Genomic DNA, 19,203 nt, shown 5'->3' on the forward strand with positions numbered 1-19,203 from the left:
CCTTTGGGAGAGGGAAGGCTATGAGGTGAGCCTAGGTATCTCCCTGCACCCCACTGGGTCCCCATGAAAGAGGAATGAGCTGGTGAGAGGGCAGAGGTACAAGTCAACACCTGAGTCCACCTTAGGTGGCCATGAAGCCCAGGCCAGGGCAGCAGGAGACAGGGCCAGTCCCAGCTCTGCCCCCGCCTTGCCAAGTGACCTTGAACAAGTCACTTCTCCTTCTCTCTGGGCCTCTGGGAAGGAGAAGCCTGGGTGTGGAAGGGCATGCTGGGCAAGCTGGTGACAACTGGAATCTGGCCTGTTACAGGTGGAAGAACAAGGGACCTGAGAGAGCTGGAGGGACAACTCATGGGGGTGGGGCCCAGAGCCAGGCAGGAGTGCGGTGGGCCATCTGGGGACAGAGGGACTGCTGGGGCAAACAGGGGAGCCGAGGCCATGCAACAGGAAGATGGAGAAATACAGGGCAGAAGGCCTGGGGCCTACAGGTGGCAGACACAGAGGGGGAGCAGGCAGACAGAGACGGGGTGCAGGCACAGCGTTCACAGAAGCAAATGGACACAGCAGACACTGCCATGGGGGGGGGGGGCACCTGTGAGAAGACAGCCAGCCTAGAAGTGAAACACCAAAGGGGACAGAGGAGGGGCGCGGAGTCAGGATCAGAGACTCAAGCAAACCCAGGTAGGAGTCGAGACATAGCAGACAGCAGAGGAGAGGGGGAGAGGGAGGGGGGAGAGGGAGAGGGAGAGGGAGAGAGGGAGAGGGAGAGGGAGAGCCAGACAGCCAGCCAAGGGGCAAAGGCAAGAAGGCTGAGAGTCAGCGAAGGCAAACCAGGTGAGGGAGCGGGCAGGGAAAACAAGGGCAGGAGCGAGAATTTGGGGGAGGAGAGAAGCTGGCGAAACTCTGCCCAGAGGGGCTGGTGTGAGAGTCAGCACAGCAGGCACAGGAGGAGGGAGGCTGAAGGGGCTACGCAGGACTGACAAGCCCCAGGGAGAACCCACTGGCAGGGAGGAAGCGGGAGCGCCCTGGAGGGGCCCAGGCAGCCCACACAGGCTGCTCAGGGACACGGATGCTGGCAGTAGCTGGCGGTGGCGGGGGAGCGGAGCCCCCAGGTATGTGGGGGAAGGCCAGGTGGGCTGATGCACAAGTTCGGAGAGGACTGTAGCATGGAGGAGACACCAAGGAATCACAGAGTGGAGGGGCAGCCGCTAAGGGGTGACGGCTGGAGGAGCAGGGCTTCCAGAGTGAGTCTGGGGGAGGCCCAGAGACAGAGAGGGAGGGGGAGAGACATGAAGGAGCTAGGCCAGGCTGGGGGAGCTTCGGGAAGGGAGAACGAGGGACAGGAGCTCTGACTGGGGGTGGGGGGGATGAACAGAGACACCGAGGCAGGGTTAGGCCAACAGCAAAGAGAGAAGTTGGGCAGAGTCAGGGAGAGCCCGAGGGACACGAAATGGAGACTCAGAAGCAGAAAGCCATTTGCAGGCGATCCAGCTGGGATGGGATGGGGACAGGGCCTGTGGCACTGTGGCAGGCAGACAGGATGGGGCTCAGAGGGAGACCGTGGCAGAGACTGGACCAGTGTGTGTGAGAGAGCCTGGCTGGGATCGGGTGAGGCAGGGAGAAAGCAGGGGCAGGGACACGCCGGGGCCGGAGAAGTGAGACGGCAAGTAAGAGCTATCAGCCCTCAGGACCCCGGGGAAGCCGGGAGGGGGTGAGGAGGGGTGGAGGTGGAGGCAGGCTGAGGAGGTGGAGGGCCCAGCAGGCCCTTGTCTACCCAGGCGCAGCGAGCACAGCTTTCCAGGACCCAGGACCCAGCCCAGTCCCCGCCCTGCAGACACTCACGGATCCTGGTGGGACGGAGGGCTGGGCTCCCTCGAGGCCCGAGGAGCGACAGCGGGAGATGCTGTGGCGCTGGCGGTGTGCGGCTGGGGTGGGGGGAGAGGGCAGTCCACGGCCCCCTCCCCCACCGCCGTCCGTGGTGGCCCCCAACTAATCCAAAACGGCGATTCCCCAGGAGCAAGAAGGAAGGACAGGTGGGAGAGGAGAGGGCGGGCCGGGGAGGGGAGGAAGGGGAAAGGAGAAAATGGAGGAGAGAAGGGGAGAGAGGAGAGGGAGAAAGAGGAGAGGAAGGCGAGAACGGAGGGGAACAGGCACGGGCGAAGCCGGGGGAGGGGGAAGCCGGCCCAGGAAAGGGCCCCCGCCCCCTCCCCTAGCCTGGCCGGCCTGGGGGGGCCACGGGGGGCGAGGACTGGGTGGAGAAGAAGAAGCCGGCCATCAGGAGAAGTGGGGGAGGGGAGGGCCTGACAGGGGGGGAGGGGACCGCCCCCTTCCCCCCCTCCCCCCAGGAGCCTTGGCCCTGCCCTGGAGACAGCGAGGGGCCGGGAGTCCTCAAGCTCACAGCCCCCACGGGAAAAGCATGCTGGGGGCGGGGAGAGCCCCGGCAGAGGGGCTGGCAAGGATGGGGGCTGGCAGCCCCAAAGAAGCCAAGCAGGGGGCAGACGAGGTGGAAGGATGGGAAGGGTGGGAGGGAGGATGGCGAGGAGCAGGTGGAAGAAGGCGGAGGAGGGTGGGGTGTCCCGGGGGCTGCCTGTGCAGGGCCTCGGAGGGAGGGCCCAGCCACAGACTCCTGGTCCCCCGCGAGAAGCAGCCGCTGCCGACTTCGGGTTCCCAGCTGGGCCTGCCTGCCCGCCGCCGGCCGCCGCCACCGCTCCTTCTCCCCTCCGAGGCCGCCCGCCCGCCTGCCCGCCCGCCGCCCGCGCTGGGTCCTGGAGCGCGGGGGGCGGGGGGAACGAGAGATGGAGGGAGGGAGGCAGGGAGGAGGGGAGGAGGGCGGGTGAGCGTCGGGCGGGAGGGAGGCAGGCCGAGAGCGCGGAGGGAGGGGGCCGGGGGAGCCCGTATTGGTCGGGGCTGGGGGGCCCCCCGCGAGGAGAATGCTGATGAGAAGAGGAGCTGCATTGGACGGCGGGCCCACCCCGGGCCACCCCCTCCACCACACGGTGCCGCCGCCCTGTGCAGGCAGCCCTGGGCACAGGAGCCCATAGAGATGAGAGACATGGGGAGGAGGCCTTGGAGATGGGGGAGAGGGCTATGGAGATGAAACAGAAAGGCTAGTCCCCAGACCCAGAAAGGTGGGCCAAGGCTCTGAACCCAACAAGCACAAGGATAAGGCAGGTCCAGGAGACAGGGTCAAAGGGCCCATGGAGACAAGGGGCAGCTGTGCACAGAGACAGCCCCTTGAAGATGAGCCGAGGCCACAGACCTGGGACGAGAAAGAAGCTCACAGAAGCCGGGGCAGGCCCACAGGTTCCAAGGGGACCCTCAGAGACAAGGACGTGGCTCATAGACACTAAAGGCCCAGTGATAGGAGCCCCCCAAATAGAACAGCCCCTGTGGAGGGAAGGAAATGGGTGCTAAGCACAGGAATTCTCCCTGGGACCTAGAGAAATCGGAGTTCCATGGAGATGAGTGGGTGGGAGCAGAGGCAAAGAAGAGGGGGGACAAGGGCAGAGAGCTGGTGGGCAGCTCCCAGAGTGGGAGACTACCTTCCAGGGGAACACTGAGCCCCTCCCAGGGAGCGAGCAGGGCAGGCAGAAAAAGAATTGACACAGATCTGAGAGAGGGGGTGGGTGGTGTGTGGCTGGGAGGGGGTTGAAATTTGGGGGGAAGGAACATGACAGTTGGTGCTGAAGGCTGAGCCTGTGACTCACTGCCACCCCCGAGGCTCGTGATGGGGAGGAGACACAGGCACACTCACGTGCAGCCCCCCAGCACATGTGACCACATGCCTTGCACACACAGCTGGCACGTGGCAACTCAGGCCACACACACACAGTGGCCTGGGAAGCCCTGTGCAGCTGCTATGTGGGACACCCCTGACATGCACCTGCCGTCTCCTTACCCTGACGGTCCACCCCATCACCCTACTCGGCCTCCCTAAAACCCACCCTCAGTTTCAGTCAGGCCTGACAGCTGTACACCTGCCTGCAACTAGGCCTTTCCTTGTGCAGGTACCCCAACATAGAATACCTATCTTCTCTAAATTCAATTTGTCCCCCAAGTCCTAGTGCGACCTCTGGAGAGACCCAGGGCAGGTGTTTGGCTCGGCAGTTAAGACACCACTTGGGATACCCACAGCCCACATCGGAGTGCTGGACTGGACTCCCTGCTGTGCTTCCTGGTCCAGCGTCCTGCTGACCCATACCCTGGGAGGCAGCAGGTGACGGCCCAAGTTTGGGTCTCCGCCACCACATGGAGACCAGGATGGAGTTCCTGGCTCCGGCTTTGGCCTGGCTCACCAGCTGGGGAGTGAACCAGCCGATGGAAGATCTCTTTATCACTCTCCTTTTCAAATGATTAATTTTTAAAAATAAAACTACCATTAAAAAAAAAAAAAAAAAAAAAAAAAAAAACTTGCTCCAGGCAGCATCTGAAGAGAAAGGACTTAACAGGGAGGGGCCTCGGAAGCCAAGCAGGACCCTGAGCCTTCAGGTGCTGGAACCTGGCCACAGACACAGGGAGCCTGTCAGAGGTGGAGCCCAGTCCCCACCCGAGGTGCCATCGCAACTTCCCGTGTTCATCCACTCGACACACAACCACAGAACCTGAGGCTCCTCCAGGTACCAGGAAAAATAACTCCTAAATTGTTCTCTGCATCTCCCCCAAATCTGCAGACAGAGGCTCTTACCCCATTTCACATATGAGAATACTGAGACACAGGGGAGTTGCTTTCTCTAAGGTCGCAGCTAGGAAGTGGCAGGGCCAGGACCCCCGTCCAGACAGTCCTGACCCATGGGCCTGGGGCTGGGGAGCTGAATCACGTGGTAAGTTAGGACACCCGCAGACCAGCTAGCTGAAGGGCACGGCAAAGGTGATGACTTAAGTCAGACCTAGATCTTAACTAGGTTCGGCACTCCCGGTAGCTTTTTTTGGGGGGGAGAGGGTTGGGGGAGGGGGGGGTCTCAGGTGGGGAAATGACCCGACTCCAAGACTCCTAATCTGAAAAACGGGAGGGGTGGGGAGGGGAGGTTTGACCCCGTCCTTGGGTGCACGGAGTCGCTCCCCGAAACATTTCCAACTATGCTGGGGCAACTCCTCCCGAAGCGCGCGGGGCCGGCAGCGAAGCTGGCAAGCAGGCGCCGACCGAGGCCCCTCGGACACAGGCGGGCCCACACTGCGGGAGCTGGGCAGGGTCACCTCCTTCGGCTCTCCCCCTCAGTGGCCTCTACCCCCCACACTCCCGTTTCTTCCTCGCCCTGGTGCCCCCTCTTCTTCCTCCCATTCCCACGGCCACCCCCCAACCCCGCAGCCCTCAGCTCTTCCTTGTTTGTGCAGAGTCCCTCACTGATTTCCCCTCAACACTTCAACCTCCTCACCCCAAGGTCCCCTCTCTCCCGCCTTCATTTCCCCGTTTCTAATAAAGTGGGTGCGGAGCTTCGGGTTCCCCTGGACCTCTGTGATGGGTGCTGCGGTTCACCCGCGCCTGTGCTGCCTGTGGTATTTCACTCCCTCCTCTGGACCCTCCGGGGCTCCTGGGCCTCAGTTCACCCGCTCCCGCCCTCCGGGTCTCACGTGCCTCAATTTCCCAGACTTTTACCCCCAAACCCCGACCCAGATGCCAACTCCAGCACGGAGCCCCCAAGATGGCGTCCCAGCCTCGCTCCGCCGCCTGACGTCATCGCGCTGCTCTCAGCTCGGCGTTCCCCCCTCGAGCCCTCAGAGGCGGAGTTGAGGAGGCGGAGCATCCTCTAGGAGGGGCCTGCCAATGAGCGAACGTCGGAAGGCGATTGGTTGAGCGCGGCGGCGATCCCAACCCTCTGTCTTATTGGCCCAGGCCTGAGAAACACGAGCAACGATTGGTCGAACGGCAGGACCTAGGCGGGCGATGATTGGACGCGTTCGGCCGTCCGCGCAGCGGCCGAGGAGGAAGGTGGGAGGGGCGTCGGTGAGGGCGGCTCGGGGCGAGAGCGAGGCTGCGGAGCAGGCGAGAGGAGACCGCGGGAGCTAGAGAGGGCGCAGCGCTAGGGTGGCCGTGCAAGGGGAGCTAGGGCCCGGGCCCGGGCCCGGGGCGTGCGAGACGGCGGAGGCGGGTGAGTGAGCGGTCGCGTGGAGGGCCGGCGCAGCGCCCTGGCCTGGCCCCGCGGCCTGCCCTCGTCGCTCCGCCTGCGCACTAAAGGCCCGAGGGGGCCGCGCGCCGGGCGGCGAGGGCGGAGCGGCACCAACGGCCCGCCGGGCGCGCGGGCGGCCTAGAGGGGCCGGTGCGGGGCGGCGGGTGGGAAAGGGGGTTAGAGGCGAGTGGGGGGCTGAGCAGGGGCGGGGCTCGGCCTCGGGGCCGGGAGGGACCTGGGTGGGAAGAGGGGCCCCTTAGAGCGGTGAGGATGCCAAGGTGGGAGAAAGCCAGGAGCGAGGACGGGGGGTTGGGGCCGGGGAGTTTAGGGCGTGAGAAAAGAGGTGATGAAGTCGAAGTGGGGGGAATTAGGGCAGGGTTTTGCTGGGAAAAGATCCTAGGAAGTGGGCATCCCTAGAGGGGGGCTGAGTGCCGGGAGAGAGGTCCAGGTGTTAGATGGGATTGGGGCAGGGGTGGGGATAGGGAGAGAGGTCCGTGTGCCTAAGGAAGGGGGGTTCGGGGTATCCTGGAATGAGAATGAGATGTTGGGGTGGTGAAAAGTCGGAGGGCCTGAGTGTGCTGGTGAGAGGGGTTTGGGTGTAAGGAGGAGGAGGACTCCTGGATCCGGGTGTTGATGGGGTTTCTGCATGAGACTAGGGGGGGGGTCTGAGTATCCCCAAGGGGGTTTGGGCAGTGGGAGGGGTGTGTGTAAAGGATTGAAGCCATGGGGAAGGGTATGCCAGCCACCTCTAGGGGGGTAGAGCCCTGGGGGTCTTGGGCAAAGAGGAGTGGAGTCCACAGACGAGGTCTAGGCATCCCTGGAATGGGCTGGGCTGGGCTGGGGTGGGGTCTTTATAGATGACGATGTGAAGGGGGCCTGGGTGTCCCTGGGTGGGTTTGGATTTGGGGGTGGGTGTTTTTGCAGAGGGGCTCTAGGTTGCTAGGAAGAGGGAGTCGAGCTGTCCCTGAATGTGTTGGACTGGTTGTATTTAAAGAGAAGGGGTTGAAGTCACTTGGAAGAGGGCATTCTGGTGTCCCAGAGGGGGTTAGAGTGGTAGATTTGCTCTTGGTACAAACAGAGGTGCCTGATGGGAAGTCTGAATACCACAGGTGCCGGGGCTGGGTGGTGGGAGGGTCTGAGTTTGAAGAAAAGATTGGCTTTTGTGTGGGTGGGTCTGGGCCTAGATTGTGGAGGGGGTCGGTATCTAGAAGAGGGTCTAGATGTAGGCATGGGTTAGGCCAGTCTGAGAAATGCGGGGCGGGGGTGGGAAGGGGTAGTAGGGAGAGTGGGTAGCGGGGTGGGGGTGCCCTGTGGCAGGGCTTGGGGCAGCCTGGGTGTGAAGGGAGCTGAGAATGGGGGGAGTGTGGCTGGGAGAAGCGGGCAGCCAGGGCCTGTGAGGGCGAGCTGGTAAAGAGAGGAGTCCGTGGAAGGAGGTCCAAGTGGAGGGGAGACAGGCTGCTGTGTGATGGGCAGGGCCTTGGACCTTCTGGGAGGCGCAGGAGATGAGGGGACTGCACAGGTGACAAGGATCTGGTGGGTGGAGTTTGATGCACTTTGATGCAAAGGTGAGACTTGGGTTGAGTCCCTGGGAGGGACTGCTAGGAAGATGATGTGTTCAGTGTTTTTGTTTTGTGTGTTCAGGGGAGGAAAGATTATTAGGGAGGGGGGTGGGAGTGGGAAAAAATGGAAGAAGTTAGAGGGGGAAGGAGACCTGAGGTGCTGGGGGGGGGGGTGACACAGGGACACGGCTGAGGGGTCTGGAAGCAGGGCTGATGCTTGGTCTCTGCTCTTCCCCTCGCAGCCCAGGGCCTTGCTGCCGCCATGACGGAGGAGTCGGAGGAGACGGTCCTGTACATTGAGCACCGCTATGTCTGCTCTGAGTGCAACCAGCTCTACGGATCCCTGGAGGAGGTGCTCGTGCACCAGAACTCGCATGTGCCCCAGCAGCACTTTGAGCTGGTGGGCGTCGCCGACCCTGGAGTCACCGTGGCCACAGAGGCAGCTTCGGGCACAGGCTTGTATCAGACCCTGGTGCAGGAGAGCCAGTACCAATGCCTGGAGTGTGGGCAGCTGCTGATGTCACCCAGCCAGCTCCTGGAGCACCAGGAGCTGCACCTGAAGATGATGGCCCCCCAGGAGGCGGTGCCAGCCGAGCCGCCGCCCAAAGCACCCACCTTGAGCTCCAGCACCATCCATTATGAGTGTGTGGATTGCAAGGCCCTCTTTGCCAGCCAGGAGCTCTGGCTGAGCCACCGGCAGACACATCTCCGGGCCACGCCCACCAAAGCTCCCGCGCCAGTTGTCCTGGGATCCCCTGTTGTCCTAGGCCCTCCCGTGGGCCAGGCCCCGCGTGGCTGTGGAGCATTCGTACCGAAAGGCCGAAGAGGGTGGGGAAGGTGCAGCAGTGCCGTCCGCGGCTGCCACCAGCACGGAGGTGGTGACGGAGGTGGAGCTGCTGCTCTACAAGTGCTCCGAGTGCTCCCAGCTCTTCCAGCTGCCAGCCGACTTCCTGGAGCACCAGGCCACCCACTTCCCTGCGTCTGCGCCAGCGTCCGAGGAGCCCGCCTTGCAGCAGGAGGCCCTGGCCCCATCCCCTGCAGAGGTGCCTGTGTCTCAGCCAGAGCCCCTGCCGGCCTCAGACCACAGTTACGAGCTGCGCAATGGTGAAGCCGTGGGGCGCGATCGCCGTGGGCGTAGGGCCCGGAGGAACAACAGCGGAGAGGCGAGCGGGGCAGCCTCCCAGGAGCTCCTCTGCTCTGCCTGTGACCAGCTCTTCCTCTCCCCCCACCAGTTACAGCAGCACCTGCGCAGCCACAGGGAGGGCGTCTTCAAGTGCCCCCTCTGCAGTCGTGTCTTCCCCAGCCCTTCCAACCTGGACCAGCACCTTGGAGACCACAGCAGCGAGTCCCACTTCCTGTGTGTAGACTGTGGCCTGGCCTTTGGCACAGAGGCCCTCCTCCTGGCCCATCGGCGGGCCCACACCCCAAATCCTTTGCATTCGTGTCCATGTGGGAAAACCTTTGTCAACCTCACCAAGTTCCTTTATCACCGGCGTACCCACGGGGCCGGGGGTGTCCCTCTGCCCACGACGCCGGTCCCACCAGAGGAGCCTGTCATCAGTTTCCCCGAGCCAGCCCCAGCAGAGACTGGAGAGTCGGAGGCCCCGGAGCCCCCTGTGTCTGAGGAGAGCTCAGCAGAGCCCACTGCCCCAGGCACCTACCGCTGCCTCCTGTGCAGCCGTGAGTTCGGCAAGGCATTGCAGCTGACCCGGCACCAGCGTTTTGTGCACCGGCTAGAGCGGCGCCATAAATGCAGCATTTGTGGCAAGATGTTCAAGAAGAAGTCTCACGTGCGTAACCACCTGCGCACGCACACAGGGGAGCGGCCCTTCCCCTGCCCTGACTGCTCCAAGCCCTTCAACTCGCCTGCCAACCTGGCTCGCCACCGGCTCACGCACACGGGAGAGCGCCCCTACCGCTGCGGGGACTGTGGCAAGGCGTTCACGCAGAGCTCCACGCTGAGGCAGCATCGCCTGGTGCACGCCCAGCACTTCCCCTACCGCTGCCAGGAGTGCGGGGTGCGCTTCCACCGCCCCTACCGCCTGCTGATGCACCGCTACCACCACACAGGCGAGTACCCCTACAAGTGCCGGGAGTGCCCCCGTTCCTTCCTGCTGCGCCGGCTGCTGGAGGTGCACCAGCTCGTGGCCCACGCTGGGCGCCAGCCCCACCGCTGCGCTTCCTGTGGGGCTGCCTTCCCGTCTTCCCTGCGGCTCCGTGAGCATCGCTGTGCTGCCGCCGCCGCCCAGGCCCCACGGCGCTTTGAGTGCGGCACCTGTGGCAAGAAAGTGGGCTCAGCGGCTCGGCTGCAGGCACACGAGGCAGCCCATGCGGCCGCTGGGCCTGGAGAGGTCCTGGCTAAGGAGCCCCCGGCCCCTCGGGCCCCACGGGCCTCTCGTACACCACTTACAGCCTCGCCAGCGGCCCTTGCAGGCGCTGCCCCCGCGGCCCCCACGGCCCCAGCCCCTGCCCGACGCCGGGGGCTGGAATGCAGTGAGTGCAAGAAGCTGTTCAGCACAGAGACCTCCCTGCAGGTCCACCGGCGCATCCACACTGGCGAGCGGCCGTACCCGTGTCCAGACTGTGGCAAGGCTTTCCGCCAGAGCACCCACCTGAAAGACCACCGGCGCCTGCACACAGGCGAGCGGCCCTTTGCCTGCGAGGTGTGTGGCAAGGCCTTCGCCATCTCCATGCGCCTCGCGGAGCATCGCCGCATCCACACAGGTGAGCGGCCTTACTCCTGCCCTGACTGTGGCAAGAGCTACCGCTCCTTCTCCAACCTCTGGAAGCACCGCAAGACCCACCAGCAGCAGCACCAGGCCGCCGTGCGGCAGCAGCTGGCAGAGGCAGAGGCCGCCGTTGGCCTGGCTGTGATGGAGACGGCGGTGGAGGCCCTGCCCCTGGTGGAGGCCATCGAGATCTACCCTCTGGCGGAGGCCGAGGGTGTGCAGATCAGTGGGTGACTTGCCGAAGGCCCTCCAATGCCCCGACCTCCTACATACTGTGCCCCAGCCCTCTCCCCTCCCTGCTGCCATGTACGTTCTGTCACTGAATTTATTTTCTCCTCTTGGGGGTGCTCTGGGGTTCTTGATATGCGTAAAGGTGCCCCCCACACCTACTAGCACTGGTGGGTGACTCCAGAGTGAAATAGTCTAATAAAGACCGAGTTGAACACTGATGTGCTTTTGTCGGGCGCAGTCGTGGAGGGTGGAATTTGGGAACAAAGGGGTCAGGTGACGGGTCCGACTTCTCTGACAGCACCCAGACCACCTGGCAGGAAGCACCTCAGTAAACACTGGAAGGCTTGAAGAGGACCTGGAGTCCTGGGCACGGCTCTGGGAGGCAAGACTTTACCCTGGTGCTAGATGGAGGCAGTATGGTGTGCTTGCCACTAGAGGTCCCCACAGCCCTGTGGGAAAACCCAAAGCTGTGCTGGTGGCAGAAGAATCTTCAGTTTGTCATCCCAGCCCTCCCCCTTCTGGCTCGATGTGGGCCGTGTCCCCTAAGCCGGCTGGTTTTCACACTGAGGACAGATGCAGGTCAGGCATGATTCCTGGGATGGTAGAGGGTGGCTTCCAGGGCCAGACCCTGCTGCAGAGTTGGAGATGCTGGACGTGGGGCGGGGTACACAGCCTCATAAGGGGAGGTGCCTTGAAGCCGCCGACTTGGACTTGGGCTTGGCCACGGGGAGAGGATTGTTTGGTGGCTGGCTGATGTCTGGGTACTGAGTTTACCTCCAGTACTTTCCCCACATGCATAACACCCATCCTGTGGGAACACTGGAAGGACTCCCACATGAAAAGCACTGGGTGACTTTGTCCACGGTCATTTCAGCCCTGAGAGAGCACATGTGACTTTAAGCTTGGTTTCGTTTGGTTCAGTCGCCCCTAAGCTTTCCTGTCCCTCTGCTGCCGTCTGTGCACTCGGGGAAGTATGTGTGACTGGCGGGAATGCACAGTTGCCCGGTCAGACTTGCTCTAGGAGAACCCCGATTCTTCTGTTAGAACTTGTTCTCTCCTCTGTAGGTCCAGGGCTGTAGGGCATTGTTTGAAAGTTCCTGGCTTAACCTGCTGTCCAGATAAGAGAGCTCCAAGAGGGAACAGATTACCAAGGCCACGTAGCTGATAGAACTAAAGCTGGAAGTCAGGTCTCCTGACTGTGGTTTTTTACACTGGCCTTTTTTTTTTTTTTTACTGTATTTAATTTTTTGAGCCCCCCCCCCCTCCCGCCACTTTATTAGAAAGGTAGAGGTCTTCCATCTGCTGGTTCACTCCCCAGATGCCTGCAACACCCAGTGATGGGCCAGGCTAAAGCCAGGAGTCGGAGTCTGGAACCCAATCTGGGTCTCCCATGTGGGTGGCAGGGACCCAACTACCTGAGCCATCACTGCTGCCTCCCAGGGTGTGCATTAGCAGGAAGCTGGGTCAGAAGCAGGGGAGCCAGTGGACTCGGGCTTACGAAGAGCACTCCCTTACGGAGCGGTGTTTCCCACCGCGTGTGCGGGTCACAGGCACCATCAGTAATCACGCCCTGCGGAGGGGACTTGAGTCGTCCGAGCCCAACGTGCCTGGTGGTTCTTTCTGAGGTAAAGATTCTTTCCTAAACACCCCCCGCCCCTCAAGAAGAGCTGTAATGTCCTGGAAGTCATGCCAGATAGGTGCTTAGAACAGTTAGAGGAAACATCCTTGCCAAAGACCTTGAGAACCAGGCTGACTGAGGAGAAGGGGCAGGGATGGGGAAACGGGGTGCCGTCTGACCACAAGACCGGTGCTCTCGGCAGAGTGGCTCTGAGCAGCAGGTGATCCTGCTGCTCTGGTAACTGCTTAGATTCCTGTCCTCAGGAAAGTGTATGCAAATACATTTACTAACAAGCTCAAGGCACTTGTTCACCCCCACCCGGCTTGAAGCTTCCCTGGTCCTCATCCGAGCCAGTGTCCTAAGAGCGCCAGTCACTTGCTGGATGCTGGCGTTGGAGCCAAGCACGCAGAGGTTCTCAACTCTGGTGTGTCAGTTCCCTCTGAGACTAGGATCTGGCCAGCCCATCTCTGGTGAGGCCAGGAAGCTGCGCTCTGCGCACAGCAATTCTGATGAAGATGGCTGGCCAGCCCTTCAAGAGGCTTGGTGAGCAAACAGGGTCCTCCGTGCCCTGGAAGTTCCTGACAAGTGTTACCGTGGAGGAGCTCTGGAGTGCTCTGGGTGTGCCATCTGCTTGTCACAGGATGGCCGGGACCTGCCTGGCTCTGCACTGCCCTGAACGGCCTTCCCGCTGAGCTGTGAGTGTCGGAGAGGTGCTCGGTTTTCTTCAAACTTGCCAGCACGATGCAGCGTTAATGCTTTTCCTTACTGAGGTATCAAATCCCGCTCCAACTCTGTTCCGTCCTCCTGTCCATCATCCCCCCAGGCTTGCTTCACTACTCAATTTGCAGGATCCCAGCATTTGCGCCAGACCCTCATCCCTAAGAACATGAAACGCGAGGATTTACCCAATGGTGAGAAGCCCCTGTGATTTCTGATTTCTACTGGTAAGGTCTTGGGAGTCAGCCCATTGCCTGGGCTGTGAGGTGGCTGCTACGCCCAGTGACTTGAGCGGGGCATAGACTCAGTAAATGAGAGTGAGCACCCCGAGAGGAGGCAGGGGTGGCCCCAGGATGTGGGTGGTGCAGTCGGCTCGGGCTTTCTGAAGGGTCTTATTCAGCTGCTAGTGAACCTCTCAGGGATGGAGGCAGGACAACTTCCTGGTTTCCTGGCGCTCTCGTTCTTCCTGAAGACAGCGGAGTAGAGATGGCCTAAGCACTCATACCGTCATCTATCATTTAACTCTTACACCCGCCACGAGGTAGCAACTGTCCCTGTTTCACAGATTGAGGACCCTGGTGGTCACATATCTAATAAAGTGAAACTGAGGTTCAAATGCAGGAATCTGAATTCATCCCTAAGTTCTCATTTCTGATCAACGAAAAAATTGTTCAGGCCTCACTTCTGGACATTGAGCATGTGGAGAGGAGTAAAACTTCCCTCCCAAGCACAAACAGCCCCAACCTGCTTTGCTCATCACCTTCCCAGGACAGAGCCCAGAGACCAAAGGACAGCGTCATCGTTTCTCTGTACAGTTTTTAATTTTTTATTTTTTGATGTTTGTTGTTCAGATGAATTGACACACTCAAGTTACAAAAATGGGGCCTTAAAAGAAGCACATTGTACAATGAACAAGCAGATTGGAGTTAAGAACACTGAAACGCTAACCCGCTACCACGAGAAGAGACAGGGAGGGGGTACAGGGTAGGAGGGGAGGGGCCGCCAACACAGGGTCAGACGGAACAGAAAAGGGGCTGACTTGGTGGGAGAGGGAAGGGCAGGTCTGTTCTGGGGGCTTCTGGACTTCCCATGCCACTTCTTGCCCCCATCCCGTCCACTTCCTGCCACCCTCCAAGTCCCCACCCCCATTCCAACTGATCATTCAAGTGAGCAGGTGTCAGACACCCACCCCAGAAAGGGCTAAGTCAGTCAGATCTTAACAGATCTTGCCTCAGTGTAGCCCTGGACTTGGGAGGAGATGGTGGCAGCAGTGGGTAAGAGGCCAGGAGAGAGCTGGTGGAGAGTCGACCAAAGCTCAGACTCCCGTTGCCCCCCAAAGACTCCTTTGCCCCTTCCCCACCCCACCATGACCCAAAGGCCCTCCACAAGTTGTCCAGAGAGGCCCCCAGTCACAGTCACCCTGCAGTTATATAAATAAATAAATACTGAGCCCCTGGGCTTGGGGGAAGGTTGAGGGAGGGGAGGGAAGCAGAGGGGAGGGGTCACAGACAGTAAATAGTTGTCTCCATCCCAGCAACACTTCTCTCTGGATTTTTCTCTCCTTTGTTCGTTTGTTTAACAAGGAGCTAACATCTCAATGACAAATACTTAAAAATATACATTATTTTTTTCTTTTTTCCCGCCTTTGTCATCCTCATCTGGCTTTGGAGACTGTTGAGGTCAAAGTTCAAACCGCAAGAAGGAACTGCGGCTTGGAGTTTTTGTGTATTTTTTTTTTAATTTTTATTTTAAAATTTTTTTCACTTTTTTTTTCCAACGTATAAAAAGGTAGCGGAGTTGTCTGTGGGTTTTTTTTTAAATGGTTAAATCTTTGGTTTGTTTCTTTTTTCTCTTGGAGGCCTTTATCTCTCGCACTTGCCTTTCCCACTCAGAGACCAGTGGGGGCCCGCGTGTCTCAGTCTTGCTCAGTCTGTCTCACTCTCTCTCTCACTCAGTTCCCCCTACCCTGGGCTAGAGGAAGAGAGGCACCTGGGACTTGAGTGGGTGAGAAAAACTAGTCAGGCCAGGAGGCACCCCCACCTGACTAGTCCCTTACCCGATCTTCCCTGGTGTGGAGACCCTCTCCTGGTTTCCTCAGAGGGTGTGGAAAGCTTGTCTCCCCTCCTGATCTCAGCCCAACTCCCACAGGGGCTGGACTTCCCCATCTCTCCTCACTCCTACAACCCCCAGCCCCTTCCTCCCACTTCTAGTCCTCACTCCACCCCCCAGAAGAGAACAGAGAAAGGTGGTTTAGTTACTGGCATCATTTTCTTTTCTATTTTTTTTTTTTTTTTGGCACAATTAGAAGGCCCACTATTAGGGTAGACCCCAGTCTCTGTCCCCCATCCAGGTGGGAGGTCAGGGTTGGGGAGAGGAGAAAACGAAGAGGGCGCCTCCTTGCTCCAGCCCACTCAGCTCTCCTCTCTAGCCCAGGCTCCTGGCCCCTCCACTCACATCTAACCTATCCCAGAGCCTGGCCAGGGCTCTCCCTCCCCACCCCCACATAGAGCTCCCAGCCCTCCAACTCTCTCTCACACACAGACACACGGACGCAGGCTCTGTACAGACCACAAAATAAAAACGATGAGATAGTTTTGTTTCCCGGAGTCGAGATGGGAGGGACTGGAGTGGAAGGGGCAGATGGGGGTGGGGGGGCATGAGTCCCCCCATCACCTTCCCAACCCTGGCTCCCTCCAGCCCCACAACCCCTTGCCCTGGCTGGCCCCCAGCCAACGATATTTGGTTTCCTTTTTTTAACATTAAAGTTCTATGAGGTATTTGGTGCCTTATCGCGAGTCCTCGGGGGAGGGGGGCCCAGGGGGGAGACCTGGGGCTCAGCTGCCCCCCCTCCCTCCCTCCCACCCCCTTCCCAATATTTGGTTTCACAGCTGTAGTTAAAGCTTGGGATTTGGTTACTCTTCCCTCCCAGGAATTTTCTTTTTTCTCGTTTTTCTCTTCCCAGTTGTGGGGGTTGGATGGGGAGGGCCCCCACCACCCCCAGCTGCACAGGGGTCCCTCCACAAACATCAGGGTCTCTGCCCCATCCCTGCCTCCTACTTCCTCCTCTCTTCTTTGCCCCACTCCCGCACACCTGGTGGGGAGGAGGTAGGATGAAGTGGGCAGTGGGGAGTCCTGCATTTGCTTTCCTTTTTTTTGTTTGTTTTTGGTCTAGAATCACGGTTTTCATTTGAGTCGTCTCCACCACGCCTTCCACGCTGCCTGTCTTCTCGGAGGGAGTTTTTGGTTTTAATTCTTCATTCTGCTCTGCTCGTGTCCTTCCTGTCTGGTTGGGAGCCCTTGGCCCCTTCTCCACCCTGGGCTGGGGCCCAGGCCTTCTCGCCGGTCCCTCCTCTTCAGGAATAAAGACGGACAAGCCCAGAGGTAGGGAAGGGCCGGGAGCCGGGTCAGCGGAGATGCTTGCATTCCAGCGAGGCTGGGTCGATAAGCGCCAGGCCCATCAGCGCCAGGAGTGGGCGGGGCGGCTACTCCACGCTGCCCAGAGTAGGCATCCAAGGCCCCTGGGATGATGGCTGGGTTTCTGCTGCCTCCATGGCCCAGCCCAGCAGTTTAGTTTCCAGGTGGGAGAGGGAGATAAGAGAAAAGAGAACGCTGAGGCCTGGGGCTCCGCCTGCCTTTCCTCCGAGTGTCCGGCCAAGGCCAGGCTCTCCCCTCCCTCTGCGCCTGCCCAGCCTGGGCCGGGCTGCTCGGATTTCAATGGCTCGCGTCCTTCACAGCAACACTTTGGTTTGAGGAGAGACACAGAAAGAAGGAGAGCAAGGGGGAGAGAAGGGCCAGGAAGAGGGAGAAGAGAGCAGAGACAGAGCAGAAACAGAAGTCAAGGGGGACTCAAACCACCGAGAGTTGTTAGTTTGCCTTCGTCCATTCTTTGCTTTCTCACTCCTTGTTTCCTGTCTTTTTTTTTTTTAAAGCTTTTTCAGTTGATTGGGGGGGCGGGGAGTTTGGGGCTCTTCACCCCTGTCCCTGACACCCTCTCTCAGCCCCGCCCACCCGCTTCCATCCACCCTGGCTGAGGGCCAGGCCCTGCCCCAGCCGCCCCCCTCCGGCTTTCCAGAAGACGACGTCCATGAGGTATTTGTGAAGGGAAAGAAGCGTCCGTCCTTCCGTCCGCCTCGGGGACCAAGGGCCTGGACCACTGCGCAGGGGCTCGGCTCCACCTCGCGGCTCCTTCCTGTCCTCGAAGAGTCCTCATCTTCTTTCCCTTATATATATATCTATATATATATCTATAAATTCTTTTTTTCTAGTTTAATTTATTGTTTGTTTGGTTTTCTGTTTGTTTTTTGTTTTTGTTTTTGTTTTTTTTTGTTCAAAACTTTGTTGACCTCCACAATAGCAGGAGGCAAGGTGGTTCCCAGTGGCGTCTGTCCTCTGTCCCTTGTTGAGCATGTCTAGGGCTGGGCCAGCACAGGGTCCAGCCAAGACGCGTGTAGATCCTGGAGTGGTGGCCATCACAGCGCCCTCTCGGATGGGGACCACAGGTCATGGCGCTGTCCCCACCACATGGACCCTGATGGGGACGCCATCTCGAGGAACCCCACCACCGGGGTGTGTGCGTGTGTGCATGTGTGGGGGAGGGAGGGGCATTTGCCAGGATCAGAGGGCATGGGGTGGGAGGAGCGAGGCGAGTTCTCTTTTTGGTTTCTGGTTAATGTCAAAGAACGGGAAGGATCCCACGGATAGGCACTGGAATATGAATTATTTTTTCAGGGAAACTAACAGACAAGATGGAAAAAAAAAGACAACTTGTATGCCCTCCCCTCACCCCCTCTTGCTTGAAACTTCCACCTTCCCATAGGCTGGGGAGGGAGTAAATTCCAGAGCAGAGGAGGGTGACAGGGTTGAGGAGGGACTTGTGGAGCCAGAAATTGGCAAAACGGCCTAGGCCCCGCTTCAGAGGGAAAAACAGGGAGGTGCTGGGGTGACAAATCACCCCTGGGCCTGCCCCTGAACTCTCCCCTGGCTGGGCGGGGGCAGGAGGTTAAAGCGCGACCCCCTGCTCAGGGAGGAGGAGCTGGGGGCTAGGGGAGAGGGGGACACATGGGAGGGACACATTCTGTTGAGCACAACGCTAAAAATTCTGTACATCCTTTGGATGAAGCTACTGAATATTTGGTGTAAGGTTGTTCAGGCCCTTTCTCTTTCACCTTTCGGAAAAGAACATTTGGCCGGTGGTTCCGAGCCCCAGCCCACCTGCCCCAGGCTGTGCCCTGTCCTTGCTGGCCCAGGGCTGGGGCAAGCCCGGAGACCGGCACGTTCCTTTCCTTCCCTAGCCCCACTGACGGAGGCGAGGGGGGGGTTGCCCCACAGCCAGGGCTCGGGGTGTGAGGTCCGACCTGCTAGAGGCTTCTCCGGCCCTGGCTGGGGTTTTATTTGGCGTCGTAGCGGTGAGAGTGAGCGCACTGAGGTCTGGCTCGCGACTGGTTTTTGGTTTGATTTTGTGGGGTTTTTGGTTTTTTGTTTTCACCTCTGGTTCCTGGGCAGCTGGTTTTTGTTTTGATTATATTTGGTTTCCGTATTTGTTGGTTGGTTTCTTCTTTCCTTTTTCTTTTTCTTTTTTTTTTGTTTTTTTGTTTTTTGTTTTTTTGTTTTTTTTTTTTGTTTGTTTTTTTGGTCTTTCCTCCCTGGTCACTCCTGCTCCAAGGACCTCTGTACCCCCAACGCTGGCCTCCTTGCCCTTTTCTAGGCAGGGGACCAAGATGTGGTCAGAGGAATGGGAGGGGAGGCATAGTGGGCCCTCATTCCGGCTTAGACCCTGCCTCGGGCCCCCCTGGGCCTCCAGGGGTCTGTGCTGCCGCCTCGCTGCACGTAGAGGAGGAGGACGAAGATGAAGAGGAAGAAGAGGAGAGGCCAGGAGACTTGCTGGAGATGGAGGCCGCCACGGCTGCAGCAGCTGCCGAGACCAGGCCCACGCCAGGCGGGGCGCTGAGCAGGGGCAGCCCGGCGTGGTTCAAGAAGAGCGGCGAGGTCACCAGGCCAGGGCTCCCCGGGGCCGCACCGGCCGCCCCCAGCACCAGGTTCCCGCTGCCATCAAGGCTGGTAAGGGGCAGGGTTCCACCAGAGGCCAGGGCTGGTGGGGAGAGAAAGAGGCTGGGCTGGGGGCATGCCGGGCCAGGGGAGACCTCTGCCTTCCAGCGTCCTGCCCAGAGTGCCCCCCCCACTCCTCTGTCCCACTGACCCCAATCAGCACCCCTCACACCTTCCCCAAAGGTGAGATGGGGATGAAGAGG

The 19,203-nt window shown here is 59.9% G+C and overlaps 3 protein-coding genes across 11 annotated transcripts in view; 1 reads left to right on the plus strand and 2 right to left on the minus strand.

Moving 5' to 3' along the window:
* The window catches only part of GRIK5 (glutamate ionotropic receptor kainate type subunit 5), a 60,177-nt gene extending 54,491 nt beyond the window's left edge, over positions 1–5,686 (minus strand). The window contains exon 1 of one of the 3 annotated variants that reach the window (XM_062175819.1): positions 5,591–5,686. In XM_062175819.1, the coding sequence (XP_062031803.1) occupies positions 5,591–5,672 (82 nt within the window). In that variant the 5' untranslated portion in view covers positions 5,673–5,686. Of the gene's footprint in view, positions 1–1,839; positions 2,253–5,590 lie in introns of those variants that run through there. The other 2 variants (XM_062175821.1, XM_062175820.1) reach the window with 2 other exon arrangements.
* A 1,746-nt stretch (positions 5,687–7,432) lies between these two features.
* Positions 7,433–10,832, plus strand: ZNF574 (zinc finger protein 574). Its single transcript, XM_062177242.1, is given in 3 exon segments — positions 7,433–7,666; positions 7,903–8,447; positions 8,449–10,832. Coding segments are annotated over 2 exon segments (2,700 nt in total). The 5' UTR covers positions 7,433–7,666; positions 7,903–7,922; the 3' UTR covers positions 10,624–10,832.
* A 7,879-nt stretch (positions 10,833–18,711) lies between these two features.
* Positions 18,712–19,203, minus strand: part of POU2F2 (POU class 2 homeobox 2) — a 66,522-nt gene continuing 66,030 nt past the window's right edge. For 4 of the 7 annotated variants that reach the window (XM_062176362.1, XM_062176366.1, XM_062176365.1 and 1 more), the window contains one exon: positions 18,712–19,043. In XM_062176362.1, coding sequence (XP_062032346.1) covers positions 18,712–19,043 — 332 coding nt within the window. The remainder of the gene's footprint in view (positions 19,044–19,203) is intronic. The other 3 variants (XM_062176369.1, XM_062176368.1, XM_062176367.1) reach the window with 1 other exon arrangement.

The sequence above is a fragment of the Lepus europaeus genome, chromosome 19 (genome assembly GCF_033115175.1).
Source record: "Lepus europaeus isolate LE1 chromosome 19, mLepTim1.pri, whole genome shotgun sequence".
NCBI lineage: Eukaryota > Metazoa > Chordata > Mammalia > Lagomorpha > Leporidae > Lepus > Lepus europaeus.